The sequence below is a fragment of the Mustelus asterias genome, unplaced genomic scaffold (genome assembly GCF_964213995.1).
Source record: "Mustelus asterias unplaced genomic scaffold, sMusAst1.hap1.1 HAP1_SCAFFOLD_885, whole genome shotgun sequence".
Classification (NCBI taxonomy): domain Eukaryota; kingdom Metazoa; phylum Chordata; class Chondrichthyes; order Carcharhiniformes; family Triakidae; genus Mustelus; species Mustelus asterias.
In genome coordinates this window covers 141205-162762 of record NW_027590831.1, presented here as the reverse complement: position 1 = coordinate 162762, position 21558 = coordinate 141205, and the positions used below count along the sequence as shown (strand labels likewise).

General features: G+C 52.9%; 1 protein-coding gene across 3 annotated transcripts in view; it reads left to right on the top strand.

Moving 5' to 3' along the window:
• Positions 1-11811: 11811 nt before the first annotated feature.
• Positions 11812-21558, top strand: part of LOC144487573 (BCL2/adenovirus E1B 19 kDa protein-interacting protein 2-like) — a 69712-nt gene continuing 59965 nt past the window's right edge. For 2 of the 3 annotated variants that reach the window (XR_013496430.1, XM_078205656.1), the window contains exon 1: positions 11954-12132. Coding sequence is in view for 2 of the 3 variants with exons in the window: in XM_078205656.1 (XP_078061782.1) it covers positions 12056-12132 (77 nt within the window). In the remaining variant the exon portion in view is untranslated. Of the gene's footprint in view, positions 12133-21558 lie in introns of all 3 variants that reach the window. The other variant, XM_078205655.1, reaches the window with a different exon arrangement.

Here is a 21558-nt window from a genome sequence, read left to right as displayed (position 1 = left end):
ATTTTAAATTGTCAGTGTTACAGCGAAAAAATAAAAATCCTGTCTCCAGAGATGACTGATTTTCTAGATGTGTTTTTAGCCGGCCGTGTGAGGAGGTTTCGGAGCGTGCCATCGCCTGCGCGGTTACCCAGCCCTGCTTGGCTTCTGAGGGCAGCTGCGTGAGGTGGGGGTAAAGACGGGAGGGGAGGGGGTGTGGTCGGAGCAAGGCAATGGTATCTCAGCCTTGGCACTGTGTAACTGATAACGTAAAATAGCTTATGTTTTTTTTAATTGATTAAAAAAGAATTAACAATACGAAATGTGTCGAATTGTCACTTCTTGTTTATTTATTAGTGTCACAAGTCGGCTAACATTAACACTGCAATGAAGTTACTATGAAAATCCCCTAGTCGCCACACTCCTGTTCGGGGACACTGAGGGAGAATTTAGCACGGCCAATTCACCTTATCCGCACATCTTTGGACACTAAGGGGCAATTTAGCATGGCCAATCCACCTAACCTGCACATCTTTGGACACTAAGGGGCAATTTAGCATAGCCAATCCACCTATCATATTAAGAACATGGGAGGAGGAGGCCGTTCAGCCCCTCTAGTCTGAGTGAGATGGTGGCTTCAATCACCTGTGGCCTAACCCCATCCCCCTGTCACCCTGTATCCAATCACCTGTGGCCTTGCTCCATCCCCAACCCCGTCGCCCTGTACCCAATCACCTGTGGCTAACTCCAGCTACCTGTCGCCCTGTAAAACCTTAGCACCTTTCATAGAATCCCCACAGTGCAGAAGAGGCCATTCGGCCCATCGAGTCTGCACTGACTCTTTGACAGAATATCTTACCATCACACCCCCCCCCCCCCCCCCTAAGCACGTAACCCCACACATTTCCCATGGCTAATCCATCTAACCTACATATGTTTGAACACGCAATTTAGCACGGCTAATCCACCTAACTTGCAAGTCTTTCAGACTGGGAGGAAACCGGAGCACCCGGAGGAAACCCACGCAGACACGGGGAGAACGTGCAGACTCCACACAGACAGTGACCCGAGCCGGGAATCGAACCGGGGTCCCTGGCGCTGTGAGGCAGCGGTGCTAACCACTGTATGTCGGGTTGGTTGTTCGATTCTGCTGCAGCCAGATCTCTACAGTCTTGCTGACTTGGTGTGTGGGGAAGGGAGAGGCATTGCTCACACTCGCTCACCGGGAAGGACAGCCGATCTCCTTCCCTAAAGGGGATAGCAGTGAACCAGATGGGTTTTTTTTTTGCGACAATCGATGATCGTTGTCACGGTCGCCGTTACCTCGAGACTCGCTCTCAATCCCAGATTTTATTCGTTGAATTTGGTTAGCACTGCTGTCCCACAGTGCCAGGGACCCGGGTTTAATTCCGGCCTCGGGTGGATTCTGGGTGGCGTCTGCACGTTCTCCCCCCATGTCCGTCTGGGTTTCCTCCCACAGTCCCAAAGATGTGTAGATTAGGGGATTGGCCACGCTAAATTGCCCCTTAGTGTCCAAAGATGTGTAGATTAGGGGATTGGCCATGCTAAATTGCCCCTTAGTGTCCAAAGATGTGCAGGTTAGATGGATTGGCCGTGCTAAATTGCCCCTTAGTGTCCAAAGATGTGCAGGTTAGATGGATTGGCTGTGCTAAATTGCCCCTTAGTGTCCTGGGATGTGGAGGTGAGATGGATTGCCATGGTCAATGTGTGGGGTTATGGGGATAGAACCCCTACAGTGCAGAAGGCACAGAGAAGTGGGCCTGGGTAAGATGCTCTGTCAGAGAGTTGGTGCACATAGGATGGGCCGAATGGCCTCCTTCTGCACTGTTAGAATTCTATGAATTTGAATTCCCCTGCAATGGTGGGATTTCAACCCATGTTCCCCCCCCACCCGCCCCCGCCCCCAGAGTGTTAACCTGGGGCCTCTGGCTCGATAGTCAAGTAATGCCTCCACTTGTCCTGCTGATGCAAACACTGCTTTGACAGTTAGCCAGCAGAGGGAAGCAGGCCACAAGTGAAGGTATACCAAGAGGATGAAGTGCAGTCAGTGAGCTGGAGATTGGCTGCAAACTTCCACACAAGAGCCAAACGGGAGGAAGGGCACTCCAACAGACAAATCGGGAAAATGCTGCTTCCGTCGGAGGGTCAGAGCTGAGGGAGCGCCGCACTGTGGGAGGGTCAGTGCTGAGGGAGCGCCGCACTGTGGGACGGTCAGTGCTGAGGGAGCGCCGCACTGTGGGAGGGTCAGTGCTGAGGGAGCGCCGCACTGTGGGAGGGTCAGTGCCGAGGGAGCGCCGCACTGTGGGAGGGTCAGTGCCGAGGGAGCGCCGCACTGTGGGAGGGTCAGTGCTGAGGGAGCGCCGCACTGTAGGAGGGTCAGTACTGAGGGAGCGCCGCTCTGTGGGAGGGTCAGTGCTGAGGGAGCGCCGCACTGTGGGAGGGTCAGTGCTGAGGGAGCACCGCACTGTGGGACGGTCAGTGCTGAGGGAGCGCCGCACTGTCGGAGGGTCAGTGCTGAGGGAGCGCCGCACTGTAGGAGGGTCAGTACTGAGGGAGCGCCGCTCTGTGGGAGGGTCAGTGCTGAGGGAGCGCCGCACTGTGGGAGGGTCAGTGCTGAGGGAGCGCCGCACCGTGGGAGGCTCAGTGCTGAGGGAGCGCCGCACTGTGGGAGGGTCAGTGCTGAGGGAGCGCCACACTATGGGAGGGTCGACGCTGAGGGAGCGCCGCACTGTGGGAGGCTCAGTGCGAGGGAGCGTCGCACTGCGCGAGGGTCGGGGCTGAGGGTGCGCCGCACTGTGGGAGGGTCAGTGCTGAGGAAGCGCCGCACTGTGGGAGGGTCGGTGCTGAGGGAGTGCCGCACTGTGGGAGGGTCGGTGCTGAGGGAGCGCCGCGCTGAGGGAGCGCCGCACTGTGGGAGGATCGGTGCTGAGGGAGCGCCGCACTGTGGGAGGGTCAGTGCTGAGGGAGCGCCGCACTGTGGGAGGGTCAGTGCTGAGGGAGCGCCGCACTGTGGGAGCGTCAGTGCTGAGGGAGCGCCGCACTGTGGGAGGATCGGTGCTGAGGGAGCGCTGCACTGTGGGAGGGTCGGTGCTGAGGGAGCGCCGCACTGTGGGAGGATCGGTGCTGAGGGATCGCCACACTGTGGGAGGGTCAGTGCTGAGGGAGCGCCGCACTGTGGGAGGGTCAGTGCTGAAGGAGCGCCGCACTGTGGGAGGGTCAGTGCTGAGGGAGCGCCGCACTGTGGGAGGGTCAGTGCTGAGGGAGCGCCGCACTGTGGGAGGGTCAGTGCTGAGGGAGCGCCGCACTGTGGGAGGGTCAGTGCTGAAGGAGCGCCGCACTGTGGGAGGGTCGGTGCTGAGGGAGCGCCGCACTGTGGGAGGATCGGTGCTGAGGGATCGCCACACTGTGGGAGGGTCAGTGCTGAGGGAGCGCCGCACTGTGGGAGGGTCAGTGCTGAAGGAGCGCCGCACTGTGGGAGGGTCAGTGCTGAGGGAGCGCCGCACTGTGGGAGGGTCAGTGCTGAGGGAGCACCGCACTGTGGGACGGTCAGTGCTGAGGGAGCGCCGCACTGTCGGAGGGTCAGTGCTGAGGGAGCGCCGCACTGTAGGAGGATCGGTGCTGAGGGATCGCCACACTGTGGGAGGGTCAGTGCTGAGGGAGCGCCGCACTGTGGGAGGGTCAGTGCTGAAGGAGCGCCGCACTGTGGGAGGGTCAGTGCTGAGGGAGCGCCGCACTGTGGGAGGGTCAGTGCTGAGGGAGCGCTGCACTGTCGCTGTTGGAAGTATCAACTTTCAAAAGTTTAGTTTGCTTATTTAGTGTCACAAGTAGGCTTACATTAACACTGTAATGAAGTTACTGTGAAAATCCCCTAGCCGCCACACTCCTGTTCGGGTAACACTGAGGGAGAATTTAGCACGACCAATCCACCCTAACCAGCACGTCTTTCAGACTGTGGGAGGAAACCGGAGCACCCGGAGGAAACCCACGCAGACACAGGGAGAACGTGCAGACTCCACACAGACAGTGACCCAAGCCGGGAATCGAACCCGGGTCCCTGGCGCTGTGAGGCAGCAGCGCTAACCCGCTGTGCCACCGTGCTGCCCATTCCATGGAATCAGAGTATTTGCACTGACTGTTTTAACCTGAACCTGTGAATCGATGGGGAATGGAGAGTTGCAATCGGAAGGGGGGATTCCATGTATGTGTGTCCACCCCTTGCTGTCAATCCCGTCTCCCCTGGGTGGGAGGGGTGCGGTGCGGACTGGGAGTGGGGGATGATAGTGCGGGATTCCAGGAGTGGTGGGGGAGAGTTCTGATCACAGCCTGGGAGGCGGGTGGCGTGGGGGGAGGAATCAGTCCGACACAAACCAAAACAGATGGCGTGGATGTTTCCAGGGTTAGATCACTGCACACGCCCTTGTGCCGCAGATCGAAACAGGAACACAAGTGCAAAACAGTTACCCAGCTTTCCGGACAGTCACTGCCTACGGAATGACACGGGGGGAGTGGATTAGGGAGTTCGGTTACAGGGAGGGGGAAGCTGGCATCGTTCTCCTGGGAGCAGAGAGGGGATAAGGAGAGATTTAACCCAGGCGTACGAAGAGGCAGGAGATTTGTGCAAAGAGTGCATAAATAAGGCGAGGCTGTTTTCCCTGGAAGGGGCAGGTGGGGGAACCAGAGTGGGGACACAGAGTGAAGAGAATCAGCAAAAGGCGCAGGAAAGTGGGGGAGATGATGAGGAGAATTTTGATTCAAACGCAGCGATCTTCAACAGGGGAAATCTTCAATGGTATGCATCATAGAATCCTGCAGAAGGAGGCCATTCGGCCCATCGAGTCTGCACCGACCACAATCCCACCCAGGCCCTATTCCCGTAGCCCCATGCATTTACTCGAGCTAGTCCCCCTGACACTAAGGGGCAATTTAGCATGGCCGATCCACCTAACCCGCACATCTTTGGACACGAAGGGGCAATTTAGCATAGCCAATCCACCTAACCCGCACATCTTTGGACTGTGGGAGGAAACCGGAGCACCCGGAGGAAACCCACGCAGACACGGGGAGAACGTGCAGACTCCGCACAGACAGTGACCCAAGCTGGGAATCGAACCCGGGTCCCTGGCGCTGTGAGGCAGCAGTGCTAACCACTGTGCCACCGTGCCGCCCAAGTACTACAGAGATTGAGAAGTGGGGACTAATAGGATAGCTCTTGCAAGGGCTGGCAAGAGCACAACGGGTTGAATGGCCTCCTTCTGCACTGTAATCGCTCTGTAATCGCATTATTGTCAGTCTCAGTGCCGGTGGGGATGTGTGGGCCTGTTTGAACCGCTTGCCTTTAAGTGGTTTTAAAAAAAACACTTGTGGGGGTGGCGGGGGCGGGTGGTGGGGGGCGGGGAGGGGGGAAGTAAGATTTAGGTCAGAATTTCTCCTCCGGCCTGTGGCCACGCCTGAGGGGGAGGGGGCAATGTGTCGAACACAGCTGCGATGCCCACTGTAGCCGAACAGCCAACACACACACACAGGACACCTGAGGGTGTGATTGGGGGGGCGGTGGGGCGGGGGTGGTGTAGGGGTGAGGACAACCTATGGAAAAGTTTCAAAGGGGAGGTTGTTGGGGGGTTAGAATTGTAAAAGTCACTGAACTTTGATTCCTCGTCTGAAATAGGTGGTGCGGTAGCACAGTGTTGCCTCACAGCGCCAGGGACCCAGGTTCGATTCCCGGCTCGGGTCACTGTCTGTGTGGAGTCTTGATGTGGAGATGTCGGCATTGGACTGGGAATGGGCACAGTGAGAAGTCTCACAACACCAGGTTAAAGTCCAACAGGGTTATTTGGAACCACGAGCTTTCAGAGGAGCGCTGTTCCTTCCCCAGGTGAGTGGCCACTCGCCTGATGAAGGGGCAGTGCTCCTCCAAAAGCTCGTGCTGCCACATAACCCTGTTGGACTTTAACCTGGTGTTGTGAGACTTCTCACTGTGCGGAGTCTGCACGTTCTCCCCGTGTCTGCGTGGGTTTCCTCCGGGTGCTCCGGTTTCCTCCCACAGTCCGAAAGACGTGCTGGTTAGATGCTCAGTTCTCCCTCAGTGTAACCCGAACAGGAGTGTGGCGACTAGGGGATTTTCACAGTAACTTCATTGCAGTGTTAATGTAAGCCGACTTGTGACACTAATAAATAAACTGTAAAAAGTAGTGGATCTCGACTGGGCTGCAAGTGGATTCAGAAAGAAGGGATTATTAACTTGACGGATAGTCACTGACCCCTGCTGGAAAGTAGTAATAAAATACTGAATGATCTGTGGGGTTTTTGGTATTTATGTTATGATATTATAATATATGATACTTATTGGCTAAATATTGGTCCAAAGATACATGGGGCAATTCCCCCCTCCCCATATCCTGCCCCACTTTTCGGGATGATGTCCCTGGGGTCTTGTAAGTCCCCTGAGAGCTGGGTAGATGGTCCATTCTCCCTTCTAGTTATCACAATGCCCCCAATTCCACCCCCCCATCTCCCCCCCGACCCGCTCACATATTGTACCAGGACCCCGCCCCGCTCCCAGCCCCTCAATCAAGGTGCATCTGACTTAACAGTGGATCAGTCTGGGCAGAGGAGCTGCCCCCCCTCACACACTGCCCCCTCACACACTGCCCCCTCACACACTGCCCCCTCACACAATACCCCTTCACAGAATGCCCCCTCACACAATGCCCCCACCTCACACAATGCCCCCCTCACACAACACCCCCCTCACACACTGCCCCCCACACAATACCTCTTCACACAATGCCCCCTCACACAATGCCCTCCTCACACAATGCCCCCCTCACACAACACCCCCCTCACACACTGCCCCCCACACAATACCCCTTCACACAATGCCCCCTCACACAATGCCCCCTCACACAATGCCCCCCCCACACAATGCCCCTCCACACAACGCCCCCCTCACACAACGCCCCCCTCAAACATTGCCCCCCTCACACAATGCCCCCTCATACAATGCCCCCTCACACAATGCCCCCCTCACACAATGCCCTCCTCACACAATGCCCCCCTCACACAATGCCCCCCCTCACACAATGCACCCCTCACACAATGCCCCCCTCCCTCACTTCCTTCCCCTGCACCATCCCTCTCCACACACCCCCTACCAAATCCCCTTCCCAAACATGCCGGCCCTCCCCTTCCCCTCCACACACACGCACAACCCCTTCCCTCATTCACCCTCCAACCCGTCTCCCACTCACCCTCCATCCCCTCCCCCACTCACCCTCCAATCCCCTTCCCCACTCACCCTCCAACCCCCTCCCCCACTCTCCCTCCAACCCCTCTCCCACTCACCCTCCAACCCCCCTCCCCCACTCTCCCTCCAACCCCTCTCCCACTCACCCTCCACCCCCTCCCCCACTCACCCTCCAATCCCCTCCCCCACTCACCCTCCAACCCCTCCCCACTCACCATCCAACCCCTCTCCCACTCACCCTCCAACCCCCTCCCCCACTCTCCCTCCAACCCCTCTCCCACTCACCCTCCAACCCCTCTCCCACTCACCCTCCACCCCCTCCCCCATTCACCCTCCAACCCCTTCCCCACTCACCCTCCAACCCCCTCCCACTCACCCTCCAACCCCTCTCCCACTCACCCTCCACCCCCTCCCCCATTCACCCTCCACCCCCTCCCCCACTCACCCTCCACCCCCTCCCCCACTCACCCTCCAACCCCCTCCACCACTCACTCTCCAACCCCTCACCCTCCACCCCCTCCCCACTCACCCTCCAACCCCCTCCCCCACTCACCCTCCAACCCCTTCCCCACTCACCCTCCAACCCCTCCTCCACTCACCCCCCAACCCCTTCCCCACTCACCTCCCAACCACTCCCCCACCCACCCTCCACCCCCTCCCCCACTCACCCTCCAACCCCTTCCCCACTCACCCTCCAACCCCTCCTCCACTCGCCCCCCAACCCCTTCCCCACTCACCTCCCAACCACTCCCCCACCTACCCTCCACCCCCTCCCCCACTCACCCTCCAACCCCCTCCCCACTCTCCCTCTAACCTCTCCCCCACTCACCCTCCAACCCCTCCCCCACTCACCCTCCAACCCCTCCCCCACTACCACCCCCTCCCCCACTCACCCTCCAACCCCTTCCCCACTCACCCTCCAATCCCTCTCCCACGCACCCCCCAACCTCTCCCCCACCCACCCTCCACCCCCTCCCCCACTCACCCTCCAATCCCCTCCCCACTCACTCTCCAACCCCTCCCCCACTCACCCTCCAAACCCTCCCCCACTCACCGTCCAACCCCCTCCCCACTCACCCTCCAACCCATCCCCCACTCTCCCCCAACCCCCTCCCCCAACACCCGCCCCCACTCACCCTCCAACCCCCTCCCCCACTCACCCCCAACCCCCTTCCCCACTCTCCGTCCAACCTCTCCCCCACTCACCCTCCAACCCCCTCCCCCACTCACCCCCAACCCCCTTCCCCACTCTCCGTCCAACCTCTCCCCCACTGACCCCCAACCCCCTTCCCCACTCTCCGTCCAACCTCTCCCCCACTCACCCTCCAACCCCTCCCCCACTCACCCTCCAACCCATCCCCCACTCTCCCCCAACACCCGCCCCCACTCACCCTCCAACCCCCTCCCCCACTCACCCCCAACCCCCTTCCCCACTCTCCGTCCAACCTCTCCCCCACCCACCCTCCAACCCCCTCCCCCACTCTCCCTCCAACCCACCTACAAGACCCATATGAAACCTGGACTCTCCAGGTAAATGTGAGGTCATCCATTTTGGTCGGAATAACAGCAAAATGGACGATTATTTAAATGGTAAAAAATTGCAGCATGCTGCTGTGCAGAGGGACCTGGGTGTCCTTGTGCAGGAATCTCAAGGAGTTGGTTTGCAGGTGCAGCAGGTAATGAAGAAGGCAAATGGCGTTTTATCCTTCATAGCTAGAGGGATGGAGTTTAAAAACAGCGAGGTTATGTTGCAGCTGTATAAGGTGCCGGTGAGGCCACACCTGGAGTACTGTTTACAGTTTTGGTCTCCTTACTTGAGAAAGGATATACTGGCACTGGAGGGGATGCAGAGGAGATTCACGAAGTCGATTCCAGAGTTGAGAGGACTGGCTTATAGAACATAGAACAGTACAGCACAGAACAGGCCCTTCGGCCCACGATGTTGTGCCGAGCTTTGTCTGAAACCCAGATCAAGCTATTTCCTCCCTATCATCCCGAAGTACTCCATGTGCCTATCCAATAGCTTCTTAAATGTTCCTAAAGTTTCTGACTCCACTATCCCTGCAGGCAGTCCATTCCACACCCCAACCACTCTCTGAGTAAAAAACCTACCTCGGACATCCTTCCTATATCTCCCACCATGAACCCTGTAGTTTTGCCCCCTAGTTACCACTCCATTCACCCGAGGAAATAGTCTTTGAATGTTCACTCTATCTATCCCCCTCATCATCTTATAAACCTCTATCAAGTCTCCTCTCAACCTCCAAAGAGAAAAGCCCAAGTTCCCTCAACCTTTCCTCATAAGACCTACCCTCCAAACCAGGCAGCATCCTGGTAAATCTCCTTTATGAGGAGAGACTGAGTAGACTGGGGCTATACTCATTGGAATTCAGAAGAATGAGGGGAGATCTTATAGAAACATTTAAGATTATGAAGGGAATAGATAAGATAGAAGCAGGGAGGTTGTTTCCACTGGCGGGTGAAACTAGAACTAGGGGGCATGGCCTCAAAATAAGGGGGAGCAGATTTAGGACTTAACATTAAGATGGTGCTGCAGTGTGGCAACTTCTTGCGAGCTGTGCCCAGCATACCCTCTAACTCTACCCTTGACTCTCATTCAATGCTTCTAAAACTCAGCATCATCAAGGACCCCACACGCACCCCGGACATTCTCTCTTCCACCTTCTTCCGTCGGGAAAAAGATACAAAAGTCTGAGGTCACGTACCGACCGACTCAAGAACATCTTCTTCCCTGCTGCCATCAGACTGCCAGTCCAAAGATGTGCGGGTTAGGTGAATTGGCCATGCTAAATTGACCCTAGTGTCAGGGGCATTCGCGGGGTAAATGCATGGGATTGTGGGGATGGGGCTTAGGTGGGATTGTGCTTGGTAGAGACTCGATGGGCCGAATGGCCTTCTTCTGCACTGTAGGGATTCTATGACTTTTGAATGGACCTACCTCGCATTAAGTTGATCTTTCTCTACACCCTAGCTATGACTGTAACACTACATTCTGCACCCTCTCCTTTCCTTCTCTATGAATGGTATGCTTTGTCTGTATAGCACGCCAGAAACAATACTTTTCACTGTATCCCAATACATGTGAGAATAATAAATCAAATCTATGTACTCTATGAACGGTATGCTTTGTCTGCATAGCGCACAAGAAATAATACTTTTCACTGTATCCCAATACATGTGACAATAATAAATCAAATCGATGTACTCTATGAACGGTATGCTTTGTCTGTATAGCGCGCAAGAAACAATACTTTTCATTGTATCCCAATACATGTGACAATAATAAATCGAATCTATGTACTCTATGAATGGTATGCTTTGTCTGTATAGCGCGCAAGAAACAATACTTTTCATTGTATCCCAATACATGTGACAATAATAAATCGAATCAAAAACGGGCCCCTCAAACCCCTCTCCCCACCTTCCCTCCTCCAACACTTCCCCCACACCTCCTCCACAACTCATCCTCCACATCCCCTCTCCAACCACCACCATCCCCCCCATACACACACCCTCCACCCCTTCCCCTCCCACCAGCAAAGGCACAATTTATATCGATGATTTGGAGTTGGCGACCAAGTGTAGTGTATCAAAATTCACAGATGACACTAAGATGGGTGGCAGAGCAAAGTGTGCAGAGGACGCTGAAACTCTCAAAGGGATATAGATAGTCTAAGTGAGTGGGCGAGGGTCTGGCAGATGGAGTACAATGTTGGCAAATGTGAGGTCATCCATTTTGGTAGGAATAACAGCAAAATGGACGATTATTTAAATGGTAAAAAATTGCCGCATGCTGCTGTGCAGAGGGACCTGGGTGTCCTTGTGCAGGAATCTCAAGGATTTGGTTTGCAGGTGCAGCAGGTAATTAAGAAGGCAAATGGAATTTTGTCCTTCATTGTTAGAGGGATGGAGTTTAAAAACAGCGAGGTTATGTTGCAGCTGTATAAGGTGCTGGTGAGGCCACACCTGGAGTACTGTGTACAGTTTTGGTCTCCTTACTTGAGAAAGGATATACTGGCACTGGAGGGGGTGCAGAGGAGATTCACTCGGTTGATTCCGGAGTTGAGAGGGTTGGCTTATGAGGTGCGACTGAGTAGACTGGGGCTATACTCATTGGAATTCAGAAGAGTGAGGGGAGATCTTATAGAAACATTTAAGATTATGAAGGGAATAGATAAGATAGAAACAGGGAAGTTGTTTCCACTGGCGGGTGAAACTAGAACTAGGGGACATGGTCACAAAATAAGGGGAAGCAGATTTAGGACTGAGTTGAGGAGGAACTTCTTCACACAAAGGGTTGTGAATCTGTGGAATTCCCTGCCCAGTTGAGGCTACCTCGTTGAATGTTTTTAAGGCAAGGATAGATGGATTTTGGAACGGTGAAGGAATTAAGGGGAGCGGGTGGGTAAGTGGAGCTGAGTCCATGAAAAGATCAGCCATGATCTTATTGAATGGCGGGGCAGGCTCGAGAGGTCAGATGGTCTACTCCTGCTCCTAGTTCTTTAGTTCTAACTAACATACAGCGCTAGGACCCTGTTGCGGCTCCCTGTGTGCTGTTGCAGTGACGGTGTGAGAAAGGGGGGTGGGGGGAGAGATGCTGACAGTCTGATTTCTCAACTCTGTTCCCTCCTCACTGGGGGGAGGGAGAGGGGAAGAGGAAGAGGTGGGGAGTGTAGAGGGAAATTACATAGAGAGAGAAAAAAAAAAGTAAGGGGCGATCAGAGAGAGTCAGAAGGCTGGAGGGGAAAAGTTTTCAACTCCATTGAACTTTTAAAAAAGTTTGCAACAAATGACATGAGTTCGCGACTGATGGAAAGCGAGGAGCGGCTGATGCACAGAGGGAAGGGGGACACGGAGGAGCAGAATGGGAGGTGAGTGTGTGGACAGACAGACACCGAGGGACACAGAGAGAAGCGCACAGAGGCAGACAGAGAGAGAGAGAGTCAGGGAGAGAGAGACTGATAATGAGGGGGAGAGAGAGATAGACAAACAGAAAGGTTGACAGACAGGCTGACAGAGAGAAAGAGAGGGAGGGAGAGAGAGATACACAGAGAGAGACGAGAGAAAGACAGAGAGAGACTGACAGAGAGAGAGAGACAGAGATGGACAGACAGATAAAAAGAGCTGAGTGAGAGAGAGAGACTGACAGAGAGGGAGACAGAGAGAGATAGACTGACAGAGAGAGGGAGACAGAGAGGGAGAGAGACAGAGGGCAAGACAAGGAGAGAGAGGGAGAGTTAGGGAGAGAGAGAGACAGAGAGACAGGCAGACAAAGAGAGAGACTGGCAGAGAGGCTGACGGAGTGACAGAGAGAGAGAGAGGGGGGAGACAGGGAGAGGGAGAGTTAGGGACAGAGAGAGAGACAGACAGACAGACAGACAAAGAGAGAGGCTGAGAGAGAGAGAGAGGTTGACAGAGAGAAACACAGAGAGACAGACAAAGAGAGAGGCTGACAGAGGGAGAGACAGAGGGGCTGACAGAGAGACAGACAGAGACAGGAAGAGAGAAACAGAGACAGACAGACAGACAAAGAGAGAGAGAGACAGAGACAGACAGATTCAGACAGAGGGGAGACTTACAGAGAGGGAGACTGACAGAGAGAGAGACAGAGAGAGAAAGAGAGAGACTGACAGGGAGGGAGAGACACAGAGAGAGAGACAGACAGGCTGACAGAGAGACAGTGGGAGAAACAGAGACAGAGAGAGACTGACAGAGAGAGATAGAGAGAGAGAGACAGAGAGACTGACAGAGAGAGAGAGAGACAGAGCGAGAGACTGAAAGACAGAGAGACAGACAGAGAGAGAGGGGGAGAGAGAGAGACAGACAGAGAGAGAGACAGACAGAGAGAGAGACAGACAGAGAGTGAGAGACAGACAGAGAGAGTGAGAGACAGACAGAGAGAGTGAGAGACAGACAGAGAGAGTGAGAGACAGACAGAGAGAGTGAGAGACAGACAGAGAGAGTGAGAGACAGACAGAGAGAGTGAGAGACAGACAGAGAGAGTGAGAGACAGACAGAGAGAGTGAGAGACAGACAGAGTGAGAGACAGACAGAGAGAGTGAGAGACAGACAGAGAGAGTGAGAGACAGACAGAGAGAGTGAGAGACAGACAGAGAGAGTGAGAGACAGACAGAGAGAGTGAGAGACAGACAGAGAGAGTGAGAGACAGACAGAGAGAGTGAGAGACAGACAGAGAGAGTGAGAGACAGACAGAGAGAGTGAGAGACAGACAGAGAGAGGGAGAGACAGACAGAGAGAGTGAGAGACAGACAGCGAGAGTGAGAGACAGACAGCGAGAGTGAGAGACAGACAGAGAGAGTGAGAGACAGACAGAGAGAGTGAGAGACAGACAGAGAGAGTGAGAGACAGACAGAGAGAGTGAGAGACAGACAGAGAGAGTGAGAGACAGACAGAGAGAGTGAGAGACAGACAGAGAGAGTGAGAGACAGACAGAGAGAGTGAGAGACAGACAGAGAGAGTGAGAGACAGACAGAGAGAGTGAGAGACAGACAGAGAGAGTGAGAGACAGACAGAGAGAGGGAGAGACAGACAGAGAGAGGGAGAGACAGACAGAGAGAGGGAGACAGAGACAGACAGAGAGAGATAGGGAGAAACTGATTGTTGAAATTGAGAAGTTGGAGGGAGCTGAGCTTGTGCTGCCAGGAGGAATTTGTCACTCCAGTGTGTCACTGGGGCTGCTGCAGGTTAATCATTAAACTGCCTGGTTCCATCTACCTTCATCGCTGCCCTGTGGCAGATTCGGACTGTAACCACCGCTGTGTCCCTGGCAGATTCGGACTGTAACCACCGCTGTGTCCCTGGCAAGGGGGAAAGAGACGTGTTGTTTCAGTAACCCAACCCACCCCTCACTTTCTAAAGTTATTGGTGATGCCAAGGCGGCTGCACTGGTTATTAAATAGCATGTATGTAGATTACCTCTTGATTTTTGCTTTGATTTGATTTATTATTGTCACGTGTATTGGGACACAGTGAAAAGTATTGTTTCTTGCGCACCATACAAAGCATACCATTCATAGAGTACATAAGGGAGAAGGAAAGGAGAGAGTGCAGAATGTCGAGTTACAGTCACAGCTAGGGTGTAGAGAAAGATCAACTTAATGCAAGATAAGTCCATTCAAAAGTCTGACAGCAGCAGGGAAGAAGCTGTTCTTGAGTCGGTCGGTGCGTGTCCTCAGACTTTTGTATCTTTCACCCGATGGAAGAAGGTGGAAGAGAGATGTCCGGGGTGCGTGGGGGTCCTTAATTATGCCGGCTGCTTTTCCCCAAGGCAGCGGGAAGTGTAGACGGAGTCAGTGGATGGGAGGCTGGTTTGTGTGATGGATTGGGCTACATTCATGACCCTTTGTAGTTCCTTGCGGTCTTGGGCAGAGCAGGAGCCCAGACCAAGCTGTGATACAACCAGAAAGAATGCTTTCTATGGCGCATCTGTAAAAGTTGATGAGAGTTCACTTGCCGTCCCCAAAGAAACAAGCTCCTTGCTAACTGCCCCTCCCCAACTGATGCATGCATGATCACAGTTGGGTGACACTTAAAACACTCCGATTTCTAGAATAAAAACAAAGCGGGGATGGGGGAGTGGGGGGCGGGAGGGGAGGGGGTACTGGTGGGAGCTAGAGGGTAAAGCCTAGCAGGTCTGGGGTAGTCACAGAGTGCAGAAGAGGCCCTTCAGCCCATCAAGTCTGCACCAACCCGTGAGAAACATCGATCTAATCCCATTCACCAGGGCTTGGCCCAGAGCCCTGAATGTTATGACGTGCCAAGTGCTCATCCAGATAATTTTTAAAGGATGTGAGGCATCCCGCCTCCACCACCCTCCCAGACAGCGCATTCCAGACCCTCACCACACCAAAGCTTTTCCTCACATCCCTCCCTAAACCTCCCACCTCCTCACCTTGAACCTGTGTCCCCTCGTGACTGACCCTTCAACTAAGGGGAACGGCTGCTCCTTATCCACCCTGTCCCTGTCACTGATAATCTTGAACACCTCAATCAGGTCGCCCCCTCAGTCTTCTCTGCTCCAGAGAAAACAACCCAAGCCTACCCAACCTCTCTTTGTAACTTAAATATTCCATCCCAGGCAGCATCCTGGTGAATCTCCTCTGCACCCCCTCCAGTGTCAAGGGAGAGAAACAGAGTTCGGGGTCCTATGTACCTCTTCTTCAGAACTGCAGAGTCCACGCTATTCCCTTTTAGTCCCTTTCTGTAGCCCCTTCCGTCACATCTTGTTTAAAGTTTATTTATTAGTATCACAAGTGGGCTTACATTAACACTGCAATGAAGTTACTGTGAAAATCCCCTAGTCGCCACACTCCGGCACCTGTTCGGGTTACACTGAGGGAGAAGTTAGCACGGCCAATCCACCCTAACCAGCACGTCTTTCGGACTGTGGGAGGAAACCGGAGCACCCGGAGGAAACCCACGCAGACACGGGGAGAACGTGCAGACTCCGCACAGACAGTGACCCGAGCCGGGAATCGAACCCAGGTCCCTGGCGCAGTGAGGCAGCAGTGCTAACCCACTGTGCCACCGTGCCGCCCCAGTTTATTTACCACGCACAGAAAGAGTTTATTCTCTGACGGGATAAAGGAGCACGATTTTATCCATCCTCTGATTTGATTTGATTTATTATTGTCACGTGTATTGGGATACAGTGAAAAGTATTGTTTCTTGCGCACTATACAAAGCATACCATTCATAGAGTACATAGATTTGATTTATTATTGTCACATGTATCGGGACACAGTGAAAGGTATTGTTTCTTGCGCGCTATACAAAGCATACCATTCATAGAGTACATAGATTTGATTTATTATTGTCACGTGTATTGGGATACAGTGAAAAGTATTGTTTCTTGCACGCCATACAGACAAAGCATACCGTTCATAGAGAAAGTAGAGGTGTTGGTGGGCCGTCTTAACCTATAGTGTCGGCACCCATTGCGATTTGGTAATTTTTGTGGATTTCCTTCTGTTTCTGGGACCCGCGTTCAAATCCAGCCTGCGGTGTGGGATTGGAAGCCTCTGGCCTATTTCATGTCATAAGACCATAAGATATAGGAGCAGAATTAGACCATTCGGCCCATTGAGTCTGCTCTGCGATGGCTGATGTTCTCAATCCCCTTCCCCTGTCTTCTCCCCGTAACCTTTGACCCCTTTACCAGTCAAGAACCTATCGATCTCTGTCTCAAAGACACTCAGTGACCCGCCCTCCTCTGTGGCAATGAGTTCCACAGATTCACCCACCCTCTGGCTGAAGAAATTCCTCCTCATCTCGGTTCTAAAGAGTCATCCCTTTGAGTGTATGTAAGACAGAGATAGATAGATTCTTGATTGGTAAGGGGAATCAAAGGTTACATGGGAAAAGGCTGGAAAATGGGGTTGAGAAACTTATCGGCCATGGCGGGGATGGGCTGAATGGCCTAATTCTGCTCCTATATCTTACGGCCTTATAGTACAGGCCCAGCCTACTCAACTTCTCCTCGTAAGAACATCCCTCCATACTAGGCGTCAACCTAGTGAACCTTCTCTGGACTGCCTCCAATACTAGTTTATCTTTCCTTAGCTAAAGGGCCCAGAACTGTTCACAATATTCACATTTTCAACATTGAAAGATGCTGCATGAATTCAAGTTCCTTCCAAGCCCAGTGGACACGGCTGGAGGGCATTATCACCGCCTGGATTATCACTTTGATTTCAATTAATTTAGTTTCCCTTCCATGTAGTGCGTCGGATCTCAAACAATGACGAGACAGAGTACAGGAATGAGATAGGGAATCTGGTGAACTGGTGCGGCAACAATAATCTCTCCCTCAACGTCAACAAAACGAAGGAGATTGTCATCGACTTCAGGAAGTGTAGTGGAGAACATGCCCCTGTCTACATCAACAAGTAGAAATGGTTGAGAGCTTCAGGATTTTAGGTGTCCAGATCACCAACAACCTGTCCTGGTCCCCCCACGCCGACACTATAGTTAAGAAAGCCCCACCAACGCCTCTACTTTCTCAGAAGACGAAGGAAATTTGGCATGTCAGCTACGACTCTCACCAACTTTTACAGATGCACCATAGAAAGTATTCTTTCTGGTTGTATCACAGCTTGGTATGACGCCTGCTCTGCCCAAGACCGCAAGACACTACAAAAGGTTGTGAATGTAGCCCAATCCAACACACAAACCAGCCTCCCATCCATTGACTCCGTCTACACTTCCCGCTGCCTCGGGAAAAGCAGCCAGCATAATTAAGGACCCCCACGCACCCTGGACATTCTCTCTTCCACCTTCTTCCGTCGGGGAAAAAGATACAAAAGTCTGAGGTCACGTACCAACCGACTCAAGAACAGCTTTTTCTCTGCTGCTGTCAGACCTTTGAATGGACCTACCTCGCATTAAGTTGATCTTTCTCTACACCCTAGCTATGACTGTAACATTACATTCTGCACTCTCTCCTTTCCTTCTCTATGAACAGTATGCTTTGTCTGTATAGCGCGCAAGAAACAATACTTTTCACTGTATGTTAATACATGTGCCAATAATAAATCAAATCAAATGTTTTATTTTAGTTCTGGTGCCCCACCGGGGGATGTCAACCCTGCAATTTTGCTTTTGTTTTATTCATTAATTTGTGGGACATGGGCGAAGCTGGCTGGCCAGCATTTATTGCCCATCCCTTGTTGCCCTTGAGAAGGTGGCGGTGAGCTGCCTTCTTGAAATCGCTGCAGTCCTGTGGGTTGACCCACAATGCCGTTAGGGAGGAAATTCCAGGATTTTGACCCAGCGACAGCGAAGGAACGGCCGATATATTTCCAAGTCAGGATGGTGAGTGGCTTGGAGCGGGACATGCAGGTGGTGGTGTTCCCATGTATCTGCTGCCCTTGTCCTTCTAGATGGTAGAGGTGGCGGGTTTGGAAGGTGCTGTTTAAGGATCTTTGGTGAGTCGCTGCAGTGCATCTTGTAGATGGTACACGGCTGCTACTGAGCGTCGGTGGTGGAGGCAGTGAGTGTTTGTGGTTAGCGTGTCGATCGAGCGGGGCTGCTTTGTCCTGGATGGTGTCGTGCTTCTTGAGTGTTGATGGAGCCGCACTCATCCAGGCAAGTGGAGATTGTTGTTGGGAGCCGCACTCATCCAGGCAAGTGGAGATTGTTGTTGGGAGCCGCACTCATCCAGGCAAGTGGAGACTGTTGTTGGAGCCGCACTCATCCAGGCAAGTGGAGATTGTTGTTGGGAGCCGCACTCATCCAGGCAAGTGGAGAGTGTTGTTGGAGCACTCATCCAGGCAAGTGGAGATTGTTGTTGGGAGCCGCACTCATCCAGGCAAGTGGAGATTGTTGTTGGGAGCCGCACTCTTCCAGGCAAGTGGAGATTGTTGTTCGGAGCCGCACTCATCCAGGCAAGTGGGGAGTATTCCATCACACTTCTGACTTGTGCCTTGAAGATGGTGGACAGGCTTTGGGGAGTCAGGAGGTGAGTTACTCTCCGCAGGATTCCCAGCCTCTGACCTGCTCTGGTAGCCACTGTGTTTATGTGGTGAGTCCAGTTGAGTTTCTGGTCAGTGGTGACCCCCAGGATGTTGATAGTGGGGGGATTCAGTGATGGTCAATGGTAACCCCCAGGATGTTGATAGTGGGGGAGATTTCTGCGATGATTTATTGATTATTGTTTTGAGAAAAAAAACATAAATTCAAGTTGTTGTGGGATGGGGGTGTTTTGTGTGTGTGTGTGTGGTGTGTGTGTGTGTGTGGTGCAGGGGGGTGCTGTGGGAAGGGGGGGAGACGCAGAAGGGGCAAGCTGAAAGGCGTTCCCGCTCTAAATCAGTCATCAGTGATGAGGCGTCTCGTCCTCGGAACCTCATCACTCCGACCAAAGTGATTTATACTGGCAGACAGAGCGTGTTTTGTGGGGAGAGGGGAGTTTGTGTCTGCAGCTCTGTGCACATACCTATTGGCAGACTAACTAGAGGAGTGGCGTTGAGTCATGCCTCGAGACTTTTTCTTATTAAAAATGACTGTTTACGTTTCCTCACCTGTTCCCTACGAGCGCTTGGTGACATGGGATCCGCCCTTTCGATAGAATCCCAAAGAGGAGCGGGGGGGTGATCCCCACGCGTGGTCGGTCGGGGTGGGCGAAACCCGCGCTGCGCTTGTGACGGTTCCCGACTGCTTCTCTGCACCCTTCCGAGAATTCACTAACCCATGAAGGGGCAACGTGTCTCGCTGTAACGTGACGGGGAACTGTATGGAATCGAGACTAGCGGCAAAGTTTTCCGGCCGCGCTCACTGAAAAGCCGGAGAATCCCACCCGAGGTCAGCGGACCTTCGCATGTCCCATGTCCCGCCCGCTACGATTCCCATGGCGGGCAGGACGAGAAAATTCCGTCTCTTGGTCTCACTCGTGGCACTGCGATGGTAACAGTGACGGGCTAACTCCTTTGATCTGATTTGATTTATTATTGTCACATGTATCGGGATACAGTGAAAAGTATTGTTTCTTGTGTGCTATACAGACAAAGCATACCGTTCATAGAGTACATAGATTTGATTTATTATTGTCACATGTATCGGGATACAGTGAAAAGTATTGTTTCTTGCGCGCTATACGGACAAAGCATACCGTTCATAGAGTACATAGATTTGATTTATTATTGTCACATGTATTAGTATACAGTGAAAAGTATTGTTTCTTGAGCGCGATACAAAGCATACCATTCATAGAGAAGGAAAGGAGAGAGTGCAGAATGTAGTGTTACAGTCACAGCTAGGGTGCAGAGAAAGATCAACTTAATGCGAGGTAGGTCCATTCAAAAGTCTGACAGCAGCAGGGAAGAAGCTGTTCTTGAGTCGGTCGGTTCGTGACCTCAGACTTCTGTATCTTTTTCCCGATGGAAGAAGGTGGAAGAGAGAATGTCCGGGGTGCGTGGGGTCCTTGATTATGCTGGCTGCTTTTCCTGAGGCAGCAGGAAGTGTAGACGGAGTCAATGGATGGGAGGCTGGTTTGGATGATGGGGCTGGGCTACATTCACGACCCTTTGTAGTTTCTTGCGGTCTTGGGCAGAGCAGGAGCCTTAACAAGCTGTGATACAACCAGAAAGAATGCTTTCTATGGGGCATCAGTAAAAGTTGGTGAGAGTCGTAGTGGACATGCTGAATTTCCTTAGCCTCCTGAGAAAGTAGAGGCATTGGTGGGGCTTTCTTAACTATAGTGTCAGCGTGGGGGGGACCAAGACAGGTTGTTGGTGATCTGGACACCGAGAAACTTGAAGCTCTCAACGATTTCCGCTTCATCACCATTGATGTAGACAGGGGCATGTTCTCCACTACACTTCCTGAAGTTGATGACTATCTCCTTCGTTTAACTGTCATTGGTGATGGAGAGGCTTTGGGGAGACAGGAGGTGTGTCAGGAGCTTGGCAGCTACCGCAGGTTTTTGGAGATTAATTACTAGTCCCCTCAGGACAATCCAATAGGATTCATAGAATCATAGAATCTACAGTGCAGAAGGAGGCCATTTGGCCCATCGAGTCTGCACCTACCACAATCCCACCCAGGCCCTATCCCCGTAACCCCATGTATTTACCCGAGCTAGTCCCCCTGACACTAAGGGGCAATTTAGCATGGCCAATCCACCAAACCTGCACATCTTTGGACACTAAGGGGCAATTTAGCACGGCCAATCCACCTAACCCGCACATCTTTGGACACTAAGGGGCAATTTAGCATGGCCAATCCACCTAACCTGTACATCTTTGGACTGTGGAAGGAAATCTACCCCACACACGGGGACGAAATGATGTCCAATAACAATCCTGGAACTCCCTCCCTAACAGCACTGTGGGTGTACCTACCCCACACACGGGGAGAGACTGATGTCCAATAACAATCCTGGAACTCCCTCTCTAACAGCACTGTGGGTGTACCTACCCCACGCGGGGCTGCAGTGGGTTCAAGATGGCGGCTCACCAACCAACTTCTCAAGGGGCGATTAGGGACGGGGAGTGAATGCTGGGACCTGGACAGTGACACCTGCATCCAGTAAACAATTAAGTTACAGAGGGAAAAACACCAGTATGGAATGGTTAAACATACGTACGAACAACAAGCAGGAGGAGGCCATTCAGCCCCTCAAGGCTGCAGCACCATTCAATGGTCTCACAGTAATCTCAACCCGCCTACACCTCCCTCCACTTGCTCACCAAAAATTGATCCACCTCTGCCTTAAAAAGACTCTGCTTCCACCTCCACTGGTTTCTTATCCATTCGTGGGACATGGGCGTCGCTGGCTGGTG